This window comes from Lepidochelys kempii, chromosome 4 (assembly GCF_965140285.1).
Source record: "Lepidochelys kempii isolate rLepKem1 chromosome 4, rLepKem1.hap1, whole genome shotgun sequence".
NCBI lineage: Eukaryota > Metazoa > Chordata > Testudines > Cheloniidae > Lepidochelys > Lepidochelys kempii.
The window spans coordinates 25,705,876-25,724,048 of NC_136383.1; the positions used below are offsets into that span (position 1 = coordinate 25,705,876).

An 18,173-nucleotide genomic window follows, 5' to 3' on the forward strand; every position below is an offset into this window, starting at 1 on the left:
AAACACACAGACTCTTTGAATTATAGTGCCATTTTCTCACAGCTTGTGAGGGAAAGTATCACATGTCATACAGAAACCTGGGGACCAGAATACAATAGCTAGCAATAGTGTGACAATTTGCCACCCAACAACTTAATGGCTGGGAAACTTGATTGTATCTGCAAGGTGCCAGACAGCTTTAGGATAAAGGGAAAACGTACCCTACTGCCCAACCAGAGAGATGTGAGGCCATTAGCTCTTGTTCCCAAATCATTTATTTAAAGCCCAGTCCAGGGTTTCTCAGGCCTCTTGTACCGATGATGGAGACACAATTAAGAAAATATACTAGGAATACTATTTAGGAATTTAATATTAGGAATCTGTATGAATGTTCGTTTGTTGCAACTTGCAGCCGGGGTTCAGTGTGGATATAAGGCCAAAAAGCCAGCAACCAGAACATAAGAGACGTGGGATTTCACTGGTAGACCCTATGTCTATGGGAAAAAGTCCTGAAGTCCTTGCAGACTGGGGTCCCTCTTTGGTACCTTCTGACCTCTTTGCAGGGGGAAGACAAGAGGATTTAGCCGAGCAAGCTGAACCCTGGGGTTAGGGCAGTGGAGAGCTACCCTGAGTTATTGGCTATATGAGAGATGCCCAGTAAAACTCACACTGAATTCACCTAAATGCCTAGTTTGGGAAGAGAGGCAGATAGTGACCCTCTCCAATTTTACATTTTAAAAAGATGCAGCCTGCTGCTTAAAATCCATCCCTGTCTGTCCTCATTAGTGTCCCCTGATCTAAGATTCATTATATAAAAGGCAGAGATGGATTTACAAGCACTTTTGAAATTATTTCCGAGACTCAAATTACAAAGAATTTTTCCCTGCAAGTTATTCACTGTAAGTTGAGAATATATTTCTATTTTTCTAATGAGCAAATGCGTAGCATGTGGACTATTAAACATTCTCATACCCAATCAGTTGTAAGAGTAAGTCAACAGTTTGACAAGCAAATCAAACCTGACCCATATGCAGTAAACAAGGTCTATACTTTTAAATGGAAACAAACATCTTTATATTAACAAGGTTCAAAGTCACCACACAGAATGAAATATAAAGTAGGCATATGTTTTGCCAACTTATCAATTTGGTTGATTTTCTTAAAAAGCAACACACTGCTTCCTTCCCCAAACCTGAAGAGCTCTGTGTAGCTCAAAAGCTTGTACCTTCCACCAACAGAAGTTTGTCCAATAAAAGATATTCCCTCACTTACCTTGTCTCTCATATCTTGGAAACATCATAGCTACAGCAACACCACAAACAATTTTGTTCTTAAAATGCAGTGATATTGGTTATTTCATGAGTTAAACAATTTCCATTTGACCAGCAAAATGAGTCACCAGATAGCCTCAGATTAATCCCCTCAGGGATGAAGTAGTATCTTAATTCACTAATGTATTTTTAACAGGTGTTGATTCTTTGCTTCCTACTTTACTTACTGGTCGCTAAATTGGAGGATTGGCATTAAGGCTCAGATTTGCATCCCATGGGACATGGGTGTCTAACTTCCCTAAGCTCTGTTGAAAATCCCAATCTAAGTTCACTTGACTCAAATGACTTAACACTAACATTTTGGAATGGTTCTCAAGAAGTAGAATAATATTTTAGCTGTTTTATTCCAGTTTTATTAAGAAAGAAAGTAATAAACTTACCTGGTACATCCTTGTCAGTATTGGGTACATTTTTTCTAGGTGTTGCACTGAGGAAAGACGTATGCTTTCTTTTAGCCAGTGTGGTTCGGGGAGGCATGTAGTGGCTTTTACTGTGTGATTTCTCAAATGATTTTTGAACCTCATAGGAGCCTGGTGGTGGAACTTCCTATAGTATTAAAGAAAATAAGAAAAAAGTGTCAACTGAAATAACCCAGAATTCAATCAGTGTGGTAAGCCATTACAACCACCTCTGTAACACAAATTGCAGGAAAGCACCACATACTTAATTTAAAAAACAAACAAACATTGTTTCTTATGTCTGCTACAGATAGATTTCAATATCAGTATAATACTAGTTTTATTGCATCACTAGACCTTTAGTTTAATAAAAGGAATAATTTATTATGGGGGAAAAGCCACAAGTGCAGAACAGGCATAAAATTGTTATAACTATTTATTAAATCCTGCCAAATGCCTGGAAGTCCGTTAAGACACTGAGGTTCCACTACAGGGTGTGCTAGGAAACTGTGCCCAAAATCCAGACTGAAAACTGAGGGGCACTTTGAGCTCAGGAAAGGAATAGCCAATGTCCTTTCTGAACTAGAGCTGGGCAAATTCCCCTCTCCTACCAAATATTAAATTGTGTATAACTAATTAAATAGTCATTGGAGCAGGAACATGGAGTTGTTTCCTATATTGTAGAGGAATACTCTAGGGTTATCAGGTGTGGGTCTCTCTCAGTCTTTCCTGTTGAAGCTGTTCCACACTAGGCGAGAGACAGCTATCGAGAATGATGCTATAACCTGGTGGTTAAGGCACTCACCTAGGTAGTGGGAGACTCAAGTTTATGTCCTTACACCATTTTTTTTTATACACAGTGGAACAGCTTCCACAAGAGAGACTGAGAGATACCTACACCAGGATATCCCATAGCCCAGTGGCTAGGATGCTCCTTTACAATGTGGGAGACCCAAATTGGAATCCCTTCTCCAGATCAGGCTTGGAGAATTGAACTTGGATCACACAAATCCCAGGTAAGTGCCCTAACCACAGGGCTACAGCTTATAAGGGAGGCAGCACCACTGCTCTTCCCTTCTACAGTGAATGGCAGGAGGGCCTCTCTCACATTATCAGTTTTGATTTATCTTAAAAAAAGATTATTAATATTAACATTTCTATGTAATACTGTGACTAGTGATAAAGTATTTCTGTATTCAACAATTTTTAATTTAAACGGTTCTTGTTCCATTCTAGATGGAGGGTTCTTAGATTTATTGGACAAGATGAATCTCCTAATTTCAGATTTAGTAATTTCCAATTAAGCTAAAATATTTACTCTTACTCATTTATAAATCTTTACTGCTATGCTCCTGTACTAACATTTTAATCAACATCAAAGCAATACAATTATTAATTACAATAATTCTAGACAAAACATCAAATGTCATATCACCAAAGTCTTAAACAGCAGATAATGCTTCCATGTGAAAGTTGAAATATTCCATTTAGAATTAATTCTGCTTGGGTTTGGAGGGGGTCTTTTCTTTGTTTGTTTTCTTCTTCTCTTGTACATATATCACAAGAAACATTTTAGGAAGATATCTTTGCTTTTAAGAAATCATCGCCTTCTAGAGCTGGGTGAATAATGGATTTTTTGGTTCACTGGCAATTCCCAAGTAAGTTTTGTTTTGGATCGAACCAAAAATGAAATACTTTGCAATTGCACTGAAATTTTCAGTGAGTCAATAAATCAAAATTTTTAATTTCAATGTTGAGGAATTTGCCAAAAGCAAAGGGAGACTTGAATCACAAAATGGTGTGGGGAAGGAGGAGGAACTCCATTATAAGATTTAACCCATGGTTAGGGAACACACCCAGGATGTGGGAGACCAAGGTTGAATTTCCCTCTCAGCCTGAGATAGAGCAGGGATGGAACTTGTATCTCCCACATCCTTGGTGAGTGCCCTAACCCGCCCCTGCAAGCTCTCACTCTCTTTCTCTTGACCCAAAGACTATTCATGATCATTACGAATTGCAACTATGAATGACAATGAGTAGTCATCAGATCAGGGGAAAATAACTCTATAGCCTAGGGAGGTTAGGACACTCTCCATAGATGTGGGAGACTCACATTCAATCCCTGCTCTATCACATAGAGGGGGAAATTTGACCGAGGTCTCACACATCCTGCGTGAGTACCCTAACCACTGGACTAAAGGTTATGAGGGAGAGCCTCCTCCTCCTTCCCCCCAATTCCAAGGGAGATATAACCTCTTTCTCCAACAGCTGCAGAATGCTACATTAGATATTCTGCAGCTGCCAGGAAATGCATCTTACACACACACACCAGTTTTATAATCATATCTGCAAATAAGTTCATGGGGATGAGTTTGACAGACTTACTGAGGATGCTAAATAATTCTAGAGACATCCTATTGTGAGAGCAGGTTGTTCTTTGAATAGTTACAATTATTCCTTGGCTGGCTGACATTCAAACGCCCCACAGCCCAAACATCACAGCATCTTCCTATCTGTCTGCTTAACATTAGAAGTCAGCCCGGGAGAATCAGTAAAGGAACAAAAACCAAAAGACCACACACATCACTGTCCCTTCCGTTCACCCTAAATATTGCAATTTATTATTTAGCATGTGCATAGTCATCTAGCCAAGCAATGGCATCTTCACTGGCATGATGCAGTTCTTCTAGGCCACCGCTGAACCTAGTCAGCAGGTGTCATAAATATAAAGGGAAGGCTAACCACCTTTAAATCCCTCCTGGCCAGAGGAAAAAACCCTTTCACCTGTAAAGGGTTAAGAAACTAAAGATAACCTTGCTGGCACCGACCAAAATGACCAATGAGGAGAGAAGATACTTTCAAAGCTGGAGTAGGGGGGTAACAAAGGGTTCTCTCTGTCTGTGTCTTTTTTCTTTGCCGGGACCAGAGCAGGAATGCAGGTCAGAACTCCTGTAAAGGGCTAATAAGCAATCTAGTTAGATATGCATTAGATTCTGTTTTGTTTAAATGGCTGATAAAATAAGTTGTACTGAATGGAATGGATATTCCTGTTTTTGTGTCTTTTTGTAACTTAAGGTTTTGCCTAGAGGGATTCTCTGTGTTTTGAATCTGATTACCCTGTAAGGTATTTACCATCCTGATTTTACAGAGGTGATTCTTTTACTTTTTCTTCTATTAAAATTCTTCTTTTAAGAACCTGATTGCTTTTTCATTGTTCTTAAGTTCCAAGGGCTTGGGTCTGTGTTCACCTATGCAAATTGGTGAGGATTTTTATCAAGGGCGTGTAGGGTTTGGGAGGATTTTGGGGGGAAAGATGTTTCCAAGCGGGCTCTTTCCCTGTTATATATTTGTTATATATTTGTTAGACGCTTGGTGGTGGCAGCAATAAAGTCCAGGGGCAAAAGTTAAAATAGTTTGTACTTTGGGGAAGTTTTAACCTAAGCTGGTAAAAATAAGCTGAGGGGGTTTTTCATGCAGGTCCCCACATCTGTACCCTAGAGTTGAGAATGGGGAAGGAACCTTGACAGCAGGCATTCATCGACAATGTGTGTCATCATCTCTGTTGCATAGGAGCTGCACAAAGGGCTATCACAAAAGCTCCAGCGATAATGGTTAGCTGCACAGAGACCTTGCCTGGTCCGGAACCTGTTCAACAGGGACCACTGATGATGGGGCAGGTCAAAACCAGGAGGGCAAATTGTGTGGTCAGTGACAATAGACTGGTTGGGGATCATAACAGAGATCCATTCCTCTCGCCAGACTGTTTCTGCCCAAACACCCTGGCGTGGCGGATGAGACCATAATGACATAGTGACAGCAAGACTGCAGCTGGTGGCTTGAAAAGGTTACTGTAGATTGCAATGAGGAAGGATAAGACCCATCAGGACACTCCAGTGATGTAGAGAGATCCCAGAGTTCTTTGTGAGTGCTCCACTACACCTAGGAGGGCATACTCTCTTTTTTAGCATGGAGCTGTACAGGTCCTCACTTGAAACCACAACAGGGGGTGGTTCCAGATTTATAACTCTATTAGTCATTCCAGCAGGTTGTATGGTCCCAACTAGAGAAAAAAGACAGACCAAACACAAAGATTCAATATGGAAATCCTGTAGTATGGGAAACAGAGTGCTCATTCATATGACCGCACCTCCTCCTGAATAGGAGAGACTGGTAATCAAAGTTCAATGGAACCTGCATCTACAGGCTTCTGGGGTGAAATCCTGGCCACATTGAAAGCAGTGGGAGTTTTGCCACTGACTCTGATGGAGTTAGGACTTCACCTCTGAAGTTTATATGGCTGGGAAGCTATAGGCACAAGCTCCTGCATTCGGTTAAAAATCCCCATTTCCCACTAAGAACCTTTTTAATAGGCCTCAGATGAAAGTGAAACAGAAAAAATATATCATTCTGATGCAAAATTTCCTGTAAGTAGATAAACAACATTTTTCTAAGATTTCTGATGTATCAGCAACTCTTTAGGAATTCCAAAAAACCACAAAATTTGTATCTTTGATGTTTTAATGTTTCTTTTTTAAAACATATGCATGAATGTGAAGTACCTTAAAGCAAAACGTATTATAAAACAAGAATTGCTATATTTAAGCATGAGAATTCTTCCATTATTTCAACTGAAATTGTGATTTTGCAAGATATATAATTTATTTTGGTGTTTCCATTTGCATCTCTCAAAACACTCTAGGCTCAGTACTGAAGTTAAAAACCACAAGCATTAGTCAATCATACGTCAAAAGGCATAGAAAGGCAACTAGCAAATTAGATATATTGTATATATTGTAAAATTAAGTTTGTTTTTCATCTACTGGGTAATTTTCAACATCTTACAAATCAAGCACGGTTACTGACAGCACATCTTTTGCATGGAAGTAATCAACTATGCAAATGGCAGTTTTAAGAATTTAATCTTTTTTGCCTCTGGTAATTTCTTTGCTTTATGTGAATGTTCTCAAATATCACCTTCCATCTATTACATCTAACACAATGTGGCAGGCCAAACAAAACAATGGATCATACCCGTGGTGGTGGAGTGGGGGGGTTGTAACAGGACTAATTTCCCATGCCACTGGTTTTCTTTCCCAGTCATTTTCTTAAATTGGCTTGGCCCCTCTTCAGACTTACAAAGTCTTTCTTAAATTACACACAGTTACATATAACAGAAAAAGCAAACAAACAAGTGGGTTAGTTGCCCATTCTTCTATGAGAGACCACTGACCCTTTCAGCTTTCTCCAGTTCTTTCCCCATTCTGTGGGAGAGGAGTTTTTTTTATATACCCAGCCCCTTTTCCCAGCAGATTTTGCTGGAGCCATAGACTACACTCCTGTTTGCCATAGGAACTATAGCTCCCACTCTGCCATGCTCTCTTGGTCTAGTGAGAGAGAGGCTGGCTGGAAACACATAGGACCAGCTTAATTCCGTACCACTATGAGGTGAGGAAAGATCAAATTCACCCTGCTCATAGGCCCTAAACCATTAGAAGAGTGGGTTTCTCCATAAGACCATTGCTTCTGCCCCACAAACTACATCACCAGTCCCACGAGTAAGTTTTAGGAAAACTTTAACAGGACAATACTGGTCCATCTAAAACTGTAAAGGGCAGGTACACCCTGTCACCCACACTTTCTGAGCACACATTTTAACATTTAGCTTAATTCAGACATACAACAACTAAAGCCCTCAATTTAAGATATATCTTTAAAATATTAATTATGCAACATCAACCGAGACAGAAAGGCAGTATACACCCATGTTACTTGCATGCTGGAGGTTATAATCATACTCCTTTGAGAGTACTCACCACGTGCTAAAATCCTGGAATGGGGAAAAGGTGGAAATAACTGGGATGTCCCAAGCCACCCAGCTGCACCAGAGAACTCCAACTAAAACAAACCAATTTCTTGTCCAACCTATCACTGCAGTCACCCAGGATTATTGTTCTAAGTGACTTCAATGTCTATGCAGGCAAAGGCTCTTTTAGGTTGCCTTCGGATCTCATGGCCACATCCCTAGTTCTCATGTATACCTGGACACACATCTGATTTTCATTTACAAGTGGAATTGGGTATTAAGAGTGTAATTTTTAAATACTCAGTAGGATCAGATCATAGGTAAATTGAGTATGAGGTGTAGTTTCATCTTTGTTTCCATCAGGATAGAGAACTTATTTCAGTAGTCTAATCATGAAGATCGCAGGATCCAACTGATTTCAGATTTCTCCAGGGGAGAAGACCCTGAAGACAGCAACCCAGTCTATTGCTAGTGTGATTGTTAATCATTAATACAATTCCTTCTAAGTATCCTATTAATTGTCATCACCTGTCACCATTCACGCATACAAAATAATCTGCAACCAACCAAACATATGCAGCCAAGTCAAATTGATATTTTTTTAAAGGAAGTTCTCTGATGGTGGCAGTGTGGGGGTGAAGAAAGTTCTTTTCACCACAGCATTTGCAAAATCACATCCAGCAAAAAACTGTCTCAAGTGATTGAATACCCACGTAAATCCTGATGGTCTCTTTTCAGGGAGTCAAAATTTCTCTTCCACAAGGAATTTTCCACTTACTTCTTCTGAATCAGGCGCAGAAAAGATTTGAATCCACATCTCCTGAGTGCCTTAATCACCAAGCAAAACAGCCATTCTTGTTCTTAGGGCTTGTCTACACTGGCCAGTTTAGTCACCAAAAACTGCCTTTTGGCGACAAAAGAGCAAAAGCGTACACACTACAAAGGGACTTTTGTTACGAAAAACGCCTGGTTTTGGTGACAAAAATCTTACACCCCTACGAGAGACTTTTGTCTTTTCTCCTTCCTTTATTGTCGACAAAGAGCCAGCGTAGACACTGCTGATTGTTTTGTCGACAGAACTGGCTTCTGCCAGTATCCCACAATGCCTGCCCTGATTGCTCTGCACAGTGTTTTGATCTATGCTGCCCTGCAGGCATGCGCCCCTCCCCTTTCAGTGCTATGGGAAGTGTCTGTGGGCTGCTCCGTTTGGGGAACAAACAAAAAGCAAATCACTGGAATGCTCCTGTTCTGCCCTGCGCTAGGAACACAGCAGCAGGCAGACTGTTGCTGCAGGGGCGGTGGACAGACTGCTATGCTGCTTTGCCATTCCTCAGCACGGAGAGCTCACAGAGCTACTCATGATGCTGCTCTCGACAGCTGAGGGGGCTGTGGGAGAACTCGGAGAGAATCCCAAGATACATACCCACAGTGCATTGCTCACCCTGTCGATGATGGTGGCCCCAATGTGGACATGATCTGTTGACAGAGGGAGCAAGTGTGAACACCCTTTGGCGCTTTTTTTTTTGGTGACTTTTGGCTGTCGACATAAGTTTTGTCAGCAAAACTTGGTAGTGTAGACAAGCCCCTACTCTCTGTGGCCCAAGGAATACAAAGCGGAACTGTTTCAACCAAAGAGCTTAAGAGGAGAATAGTCAATAGCTTGGTGGACAGAGCACCCACCTGATAGGGGAGAGAGCGGAGTTCAAGACTCTGCTCGAATGAGTAATTACATATTTATGCAAAATGGAAAGCTTCAACAGGAGAGCTTGAGAGCAATGCATCTGAGAATAGCCTACAGTCTGATGCTTAGGATGATCACCTGGGGAGTGGAGAGATCTGAGTTCAAATCCCTGCTTCAGAGTGGGGATTCAAATCTGGGTGTCATCCAGCCAAGTGCTCTAACCATTGGGCTAAATGTTACTGTGGGTGGGGGACACACATGCAAAGTTTTTTGAGCTGGCCCTGAAAAATCTTTTCCCAGCTCAAATTAATCAGTCAATTCACAGTTTCAGATCAACTGAGACTGAATTTTTTGGCAAATAAACTATAAGGTCATTAGATCCTTATTCAAGAAGCCATCACTGCACACCAGAAATTTTATCATCATCTCACTCTTTTTAATGTTCCCATTTGGGGGAAAATTAAGAATGCAGTGGCAAAACAATTGTTAGTGGAACTGACAAACCTGCCACATATAGTCAAAGCTTCACACTATCTGCTGCCATTGAGGGTGTGAGGACAGAATTAAGCGTGTTGAATTAGTGCACACCCAAGGGACTAAGCTTCTGAGCATGACAGCGAGTGAGACTGAGGCTAATTATAGAAGTGCAGAAGCTGGGAGGGTGCAGAAGTCAAATTTGGCACTGGCGATCATGTGATCATGGTAGTAGACAGAAAGCAGAAAGAAAAGGAGTTTAAAAGCAGGAAAAACCAATGGAAAAATGACAGTATTATGGGTGGGAGAAAGCTTGTAAATTAAGTCACATTTCTGGTAACTCACATGCCTAGTATCCAGGCGCAGGGAGGATGGGGAAGAAAAGAGACAGACAGCCTCTCAAGTGAACCTTAGGTGCTTTGCAGATTTCACCTTTCAGTGAGGCCAGATTCTGCCACCTTTATATGCTGAGTGGCATCTTTGTGAGTAACTCCACTGATTTCAATGAAGCTACCTCTGAAGTAAGCTGCTGCTCAAGCGGAGAAAGGATATCAGAATATGACACAGTGTGTGCAGTGAATGAAGCAAGGGTCTTGCTACCTCCTGCCTCATTCAAGTAGGATGGAGGGAAATGTACCTGCCCTGTAGTCGGCTAAAATGCACGTGAGCAAAGATAGCCTGGATTACCCTTCTATTCCAGCAAATGCAGCTGCCATGGATGGAAGCAAAGAATTCCTTCTGAAAAAAGATCTTTGAGGAGATCACAACTGTGACTTACATACCAAGATATCCCCTCTAGCAGCTCCACACAACCTAAAACAGTTTTGAAGAGAAAATTCTTTTCAATGACTATCACCCCCCCACCCCAAAAAAAGGCTAAAGAACCTTCAGAAGGAGATATCGATAAAAACAATATAAAAGTAACAGAGACCAAAACTGGAACTAGTTCATCCCTGGTCTCAGTGATAATTACATAAGGATTTAATTTGGCACTCTTTCTAGAGATCTGTCTAATAAGAGTACATTTAATTTAGCTGTGCATTCAGGCACTGGTATGGAAAACTGGCTTTCTAGCAGTAATACTAATAAAGATTCTTATTTTTCCAGTACAATACATGTTCTTGGCAGTTTGCAGATCAAAGATGATAGTTCTGAATCTTTTGCATCAGTTTAAATCAGGAATAATTTCAAGCAAATCAGTAGATCTATGCCACTGCAAAACCAGTATCACTGAGATCAGATTCACACTTATTGTCTCTGCCCCCAAGAGTTTACAACCAAAGTTAAAATATAACATGAAGGATGAGAAAAACAATGAGGATAGAAGGAAGTGGACCAAGACACCCAATATTCCCCATGTCAAATCTTCAATGTTACTGGGTTTGCTTAAGTTATTAACAAACCTTAAAATAGATTAAAACGATTAAAAACCAAACCTTTCTGCCACACTGAGGACCTTTAACTAAATAACAAATTCAGAGATTAAGATTTACTAATGGCAAGAAATTCATTTTCACCTTCCCGATATTGCTTTCACAGAGCGCCACTGTAAGACACTCCGTAAGTTAGCTGTGACCTCTTTGAGAAGGTGAGCTGAACAGCTCTGAGGCATTACTTTCCCAAAACCAGCATCAGGTCCTGATGCCACGTGGAGAGAACATGATTTGTGAAGGTACATAACAAACTCCACATCGCATCTCTGCATATTTTAGATATGGGCACGCTGCAGATGGCTGCCATTAAAGTTGACAGAGGACGCCAAGCCAGTCCTGCTGTGCAAGCACATGAACATTAGCCAGTTCATAAAAAGACTGGTTCATAATATTATACACGTAAGATAGCCCTTGAGACTAGATGGTTTGATCACAGAATATTCTCCAATGTCATATATTCTGTTCAACTTTCTGAATTTCTTATTTCAGTTTAAGTTCTAGCTAATTTCTTTTTGACATCCAGTGTGCAAACTCACTTCCCCAGAAGTACTGTGCAAATTCTACATTAAATTTAACAATTTTTTTATTTAGAAACTGTTTGTCCCCTTTGATTGTAAGTTCCCTGGAGCAGAACAGTCCTTAAGTGTGTGGAAATAGCACAGTAGATAATGGACAGCAACCCAAATAAACATTAATACTAATATTAATAATACATTAAGGCCAGACTTTCAAGACATTGCCTGTTCCTCACATGTTTAAAATCCAACAATAAGACACAGAATGTGAAATTCTGGCCTTCCTGAAGTCAACAGGTGTTCTGCCATTGGATTTCACCCATATAAAGTCTATTTTCCAGCACCTACAAAAGGAAGCCCCAAACAGGATGCAAATCTGCTATTAATGTATCAGATGGCAACATCCAAACCTTGCAAAAAGTGGGAAAGAGTTGGCAGAACAATAATTCTAGTCACACAACTTAATTCCAACCTGGATGACAAGTGCCAAAATTAGTAATTTAAGTCTTTTAATATCCCTAGATAAAAGGTATTATACAAGTGAAAAGTTTATTATTTGGTTCCAGCACCAGAACTGAGCTGACTAATACTTTGTGACACTTCTCTTGGTGTAACAAATACAGCTGACCAAACAAAATTCAGCATGACTAGATGAAACATCCCTAATCCCTATTGCCCTAACTATATGCATGCTGCTTCTGAACCATCTGCAAACACTACATGACACAGGGTTAAGAAAAAATCCATCAAAGAACCTAACAGTTAAAAAGACATTTTTCTCTTCACTGTTGATCTCATGTCCATATACTTCTGTGCTTTATTATCATTTATGCTAAACATGTAGCGCTGCTTATAGCTGATAAGTCCAATTGCAGGCCATGATTTTTTTATATATATAATTTCTTTGTGTACCAAGCACCTTACATTTAATTATTTTATATATCTGGCAAAGTGAGTATCTGATCATGTCTCAGCTATTTTGATGGTAGTTAAGTGACTTGCGTATTTCAATCCAACCTCTTATTTCTAGATAAACAACCTCTCTCATGATATGCAATTTCTATTAAAGGAAAAAGATTCTTCAGGGCAAGAATCTTTAAAAATCTAATCATGGTCCTTGTAGTTTTCAAAGTCAGTTTCAAATATCCAAATGAATAGGGACTGACATGTAATTGTAACTCAATTTTATTCAGCATATAATGTAATTTTACTAATATCTATATTAGACATAAAAAGATGAGGTGTCTTATAAAAGACTCTATCATTCATTAATATTATTGAGGAACTGTCATGCTAAAAGTTATTTCTAACTTTCTTCATGTATTTTATAGGATTAAACTAAATTGTATTTTGCATTATTTATTGCCTAATTTTTAAATGTCTCTATCATAGCCATTGGGAATCTACAGCTTAATATATCAGAGGAAAATATAAAATTTCTAGATATTCTGGCCTAGCAAGAACAAAGAGAGAATACTGTCAGTGCTATCAAATCTTCAGATTCCATCCAACTATGGCTACTTAGTATAGCAATGATATTTTAAAATATTTTGAAAACCAAATACCTTCGTATCCTGCAAGAAAATATCATACCTTAAAGACAGAGGACCCAATTCTACACTCAGTCGCAGAAGCTTCACTACCATTGAATTAATTTGTGAACACCACGTAAGGGAATGCAGAATTTAGCTCAATGTGCTTTCTAATTACAAATGGAAACAATCAATATTTTACTTTTTGTAGCAATATAATATATTTTGATGAACTTGATATATAATCCTGACATTGATAAGAATATGTGAATGTCTACAGTATCAATATATGAACCGATAGGAAAGTGAGATCAAATCATGCCCTAATCTAATTTACACCTGTGTAAATGCAGAGCCAACTCTAATTACTCTATATTACAGTGGCATAAGTAAGAAAAAATCCTACCCTATTCTATTTCGGTATTTCTAAAGTATTCATAGATTCATAGCGTATAATGCCAGAAGAAACCATTAGATCATCTAGTCTGAACTCCTGTATATATCACAGGCCCTTAAATTTCACACAGTTACCCTTGCATTGAGCACAATAATTTGTGTTTGACTAAAGGATAACTTGTGATTGCCTAAAGCATATCTTCCAGAAAGGCATCCAGCTTTGATTTAAAGATCTCAAGACATGGAGAATCTACCACTTCCCTTGGTAGTTTGTTCCAAAGGTTAATTACCCTCATTGATAAAAATTTGTGATTTATTTCCAATTTGAATTTATTCGGTTTCCGCTTCCAAGTAATGGTTCTGTAGAGGGGTATTTTAACAAACAACCAGGTACCTAAGCCACTGCCAACTATTGGGATGGTCTCTCAATTATTTTGCTTATTGCTAGGAATAGTTATTTAGTGGATCTTTGCAGTAACTTAGCTTAGTTAAGGGGAAGGCAGAAGTGAGGGGTGAACCTGACGCTCTGCGCCCTTTTCTTGGAGTGCAGGGGTGAAAGTCTGTGAAAAACAGGCAGCCTAGAAATATATACACCTGCCAGACTAATTGACCCAAAAACCACAACACCACATCCTGTTTTTGGCAAACCTTGCAACCTTTGCTTTTGCTCCATTTGATCAGCTATGCAATACTTTAGATTGACATGTTTTTTCTAATTTGAGAGGTATAAAAGGGAACTGGGAGTCTGGGTCAAACGGATCGCTTTGTAGACACATCAAGATCTCCAGCCACAGATGGACAGCTGGCCAGTGGAACGCTACAGCTGAAATCACCCAAAAACCACTCCAAACTCCTGAGGGGTAATCCTAAGGGATATTTTGCAGTTTGGGGTGCTCTATAACTTACTGTATTTGTGCATGCTTGAGACTAGATAAAGCAGTGACTAAGGAGATGCATTCTGTTGGAGGTGCAGAGAATTAAAAAGTACTGGCTTTAAGTGAAAGCATGTGGTTTTGATTTGTTTGTGTCAGCCACATAGCAGACAGAAGTGCTGTGTCTCCCTTGGTTTGTCCTGATACCGACTCGCAAAAAGTAAAGTAACAAGAGCTTCAGGTTCACTGTAACACAGGTACAGAGAGCTTCGGGTTTACTGGAACCCCAGGTAACAGTTCTTGTTATACCTTTCTCCACTAGATTAAAGAGTCCTTTATTATCTGGTATTTTTTTTCCCCAGTGAAAGTACTCACACCCTGTAATCAAGTTGCCTCTAAATCTTCTTGTTGATAAGCTAAACAGACTGACCTTTTTAAGTCTTTCATTGCAAAGAATTTTCTCCAACTCTTGGATTACTTTTCTGGCTCTTTACTGCACCCTCTCCAGTTTCTCAATTATTTTTTGAAAATATAGACACCAAAACTGTACACACTATTCTGGTATCAGTCTCACCAACACCATATACAGTGGTAAATTCACCTCCCTACTCATATTCACCACTTCCCTGTTCATACAGTTAAGGATTGCATTAGCCCTTTTTGCCACAGCACCACACTAAGAACTCATGGTCAGCTGCTTATTCACTATGACCCCTCGAACTTTTTCAGAATCACTATTTTCCAGGATATAGACCCCCCATTCTCTAGGTATGGCCTGCATTCCTTCTCCCTAGATGTATAACTGTGCATTTGACTATATTAAAATATGTTTTCCTTGAATGAGCTCAGATTACCATGCAATCTAGATCACTCTGTTTGGCTGCCTTGTCCTCATCATTATTTACATTTTACCCATCTTTGAGATATTGCACTGTTTCCAGTCCCAGGGAATTTCTTTATTTCCATGTTAATGTTTCAAATCAATTATGCACTTTATGGCAAAGGCCAGGAAACTTAGGGTGGCTTTAGACTTCGCAAAAGAAGAACAGGAAGAACTGTAAGATGCCAATATGACTTCATCAAGAGCTCTAAAATTACCTGAAAAATCAAAAAGGACTATTACAAAAAGTGGAAACATGGAAGAATCGCTAAGGAGGAATATAAAAGAATAGCAAGAGCATGTAGGGACAAGATCAGAAAAGCTAAGACACAAAATGAGTTACACATAGCAAGGGACATAAAAGGCAGTAAGAAGAGGTTCTTTACCAACATTAGGAGCAAGAGAAAGATGATTGAAAACATAGGTCTTCTAGTTAGCAGGGAAATAGAGCCAATAACAGATGATATCAAGAAGGATGAGTTGTTTAATGCCTATTTTGCTTCACTCTTCACTAAAAAGGTTAATGATACTCAACACAATTAATATTAACAACACGTGGAAGGAACACAAGCCAAAATAGGGAAAGAACAGTTTAAAAAATATTTCGATAAGGTAGATGTATTCAAGTCAGCAGGGCCTGATGAAATTCACCTAGGGTATTTAAGGAACTAGCTGACGCAATCTCCAAACTGTTAGAAAATATCTTCAAGACGACAGGCAAGGTCCCAGAAGACTGAAGGGCAAAAACAGTACTTATCTTTAAAAAAGGAAACAATGAGAATGGAAACCTGTCTTTCTAAAAAAAACAAAAAAAAAAAAAAAACCCCTTTTTCTCTTATATCAGCTTTTCTAAACCTTTTATCATTTTTGTTGCTTTCCTTTGGCCTCTCTCCAATTCGTCCACATCTTTCCTAAAGCATGGCACCCAAAATTGGACACAGTACTCCAGCGCCAAGTAAAACAGGACAATTACCTCCCACGTTTTATGCAGGACACTCCCGTTAATACACACCATAATGTTAGCATTTTTCCACAATTGTATCACATTGTTGGCTGATAATTAAGTTGTGATCCACTATAACCCATTGATCCTTTTCAACAATAATACTACCTAGCTAGTTATTCCCCATTTTGTAGTTGTGCATTTGATTTTTCCTTCCTAAGTGAAGTACTTTACACTTGTCTTTATTTAATTTCATCTTATTGATTTAAGACCAGTTCTGCAATTTGTCCAGGTTGTTTTGAATTCTAATCCTGTCCTCCAAAATGCTTGCAACCCCTTTCAGCTTGGTGTCACCTGCAAATTTTTAAGCATACTGTCCTCTCCATTATCCAAGTCTTTAATGAAATATTGAATAGTAGTGGACCCAGGACTAACCCACGTGGAACCCCACGAGATACACCCTCTCAGTTTGACAGTGAACCATTGACAACTACTCTTTGAGTACAGTCTTTCAACCAGTTCTGTTCCCACCATATAATAATTTAATATAGACCACATTTCCCTCCTTTGCTTATGAGAATGTCTTGTGGGACTGTGTCACAAACGTTACTAAAGTTAAAATATATCACATTTATTGCTTCCCCCATCCACTAGGCCAGTAACCATGTCAGAGAATGAAATTAAGTTGGCATATGTTCTTGATGAATCCATGATGGCTGTTCCTTAAAACAATATTATCCTCATGGTGCTTACAAACTGATTGTTTAATAGTTTGCTCCGGTATCTTTTCAGGGGAAATCTGATAGTCTTTATATTTGTTAAAGGCAGTTATAAAGAGGACTGTGATCCGTTGTTCTCCATATCCACTGAAGATAGGACAAGAAGTTATCGGCTTTATCTGGAACAAGGGACATTCAGCTTAGATATTAGGAAAAACTAACTATCAGTGTAGTTAAGCGCAGGAATAGGCTTCCAAGGGAGGTTGTAGAATCCCATCAGAGGTTTTTAAGTACAAGTTGGACAAACACCTATCACAGATTATCTAAGTTTACTTGGTCCTACCTCAGCACTGGGGGCTGAACTTGATGACTCCTGAAGGTCTCTTCCAGCCCTACATATCTATGATTTCACTGTCAATCAGATCTTTAGCTTCAAACAAATGGCTGAATTTAATAAGTACATGCAGCAATCTTTTACAGACTTCCATGAGGCCTTTGATTCAGTGCACTGACCAAGTTTCTGGGATCTGATGAGGCAACTCCAGGTCCCTGAGATTATAATGTCATTGATAGAAGATCTCTGCAGTAGAATGGAAAGGTGTGTTTAACTCGATGGCAGATACATAGCATAATAAATTCTCCAGGAATTTGGCTAGGCTGTGTTTTGTTCAATATCAGCACTGATTGGTTAGTTGGTGTCAAGGTTCCTCCCCCACTCTGAACTCTAGGGTACAGATGTGGGGACCTGCATGAAAAACCTCCTAAGCTTATCTTTACCAGCTTAGGTCAAAACTTCCCCAAGGTACAAAATATTCCACCCGTCGTCCTTGGATTGGCCGCTACCACCACCAAACTAATACTGGTTACTGGGGAAGAGCTGTTTGGACGCGTCTTTCCCCCCAAAATACTTCCCAAAACCTTGTACCCCACTTCCTGGACAAGGTTTGGTAAAAAGCCCCACCAATTTGCCTAGGTGACTACAGACCCAGACCCTTGGATCTTAAGAACAATGAACAATCCTCCCAACACTTGCACCCCCCCTTTCCTGGGAAACGTTGGATAAAAAGCCTCACCAATTTGCATAGGTGACCACAGACCCAAATCCTTGGATCTGAGAACAATGAAAAAACATTCCGTTTTCTTACAAGAAGACTTTTAATAAAAATAGAAGTAAATAAAAATAAAGAAATTCCCCCTGTAAAATCAGGATGGTAGAT

At 39.5% G+C, this 18,173-nt stretch overlaps 1 protein-coding gene across 10 annotated transcripts in view; it reads right to left on the reverse strand.

Moving 5' to 3' along the window:
• Positions 1-18,173, reverse strand: part of STPG2 (sperm tail PG-rich repeat containing 2) — a 407,840-nt gene that overhangs the window by 229,965 nt on the left and 159,702 nt on the right. For 9 of the 10 annotated variants that reach the window (XM_073340745.1, XM_073340746.2, XM_073340744.2 and 6 more), the window contains one exon: positions 1,691-1,856. The exons of the other annotated variant lie outside the window; for it this stretch is intronic. In XM_073340745.1, coding sequence (XP_073196846.1) covers positions 1,691-1,856 — 166 coding nt within the window. The remainder of the gene's footprint in view (positions 1-1,690; positions 1,857-18,173) is intronic. 10 annotated transcript variants of the gene reach the window in all.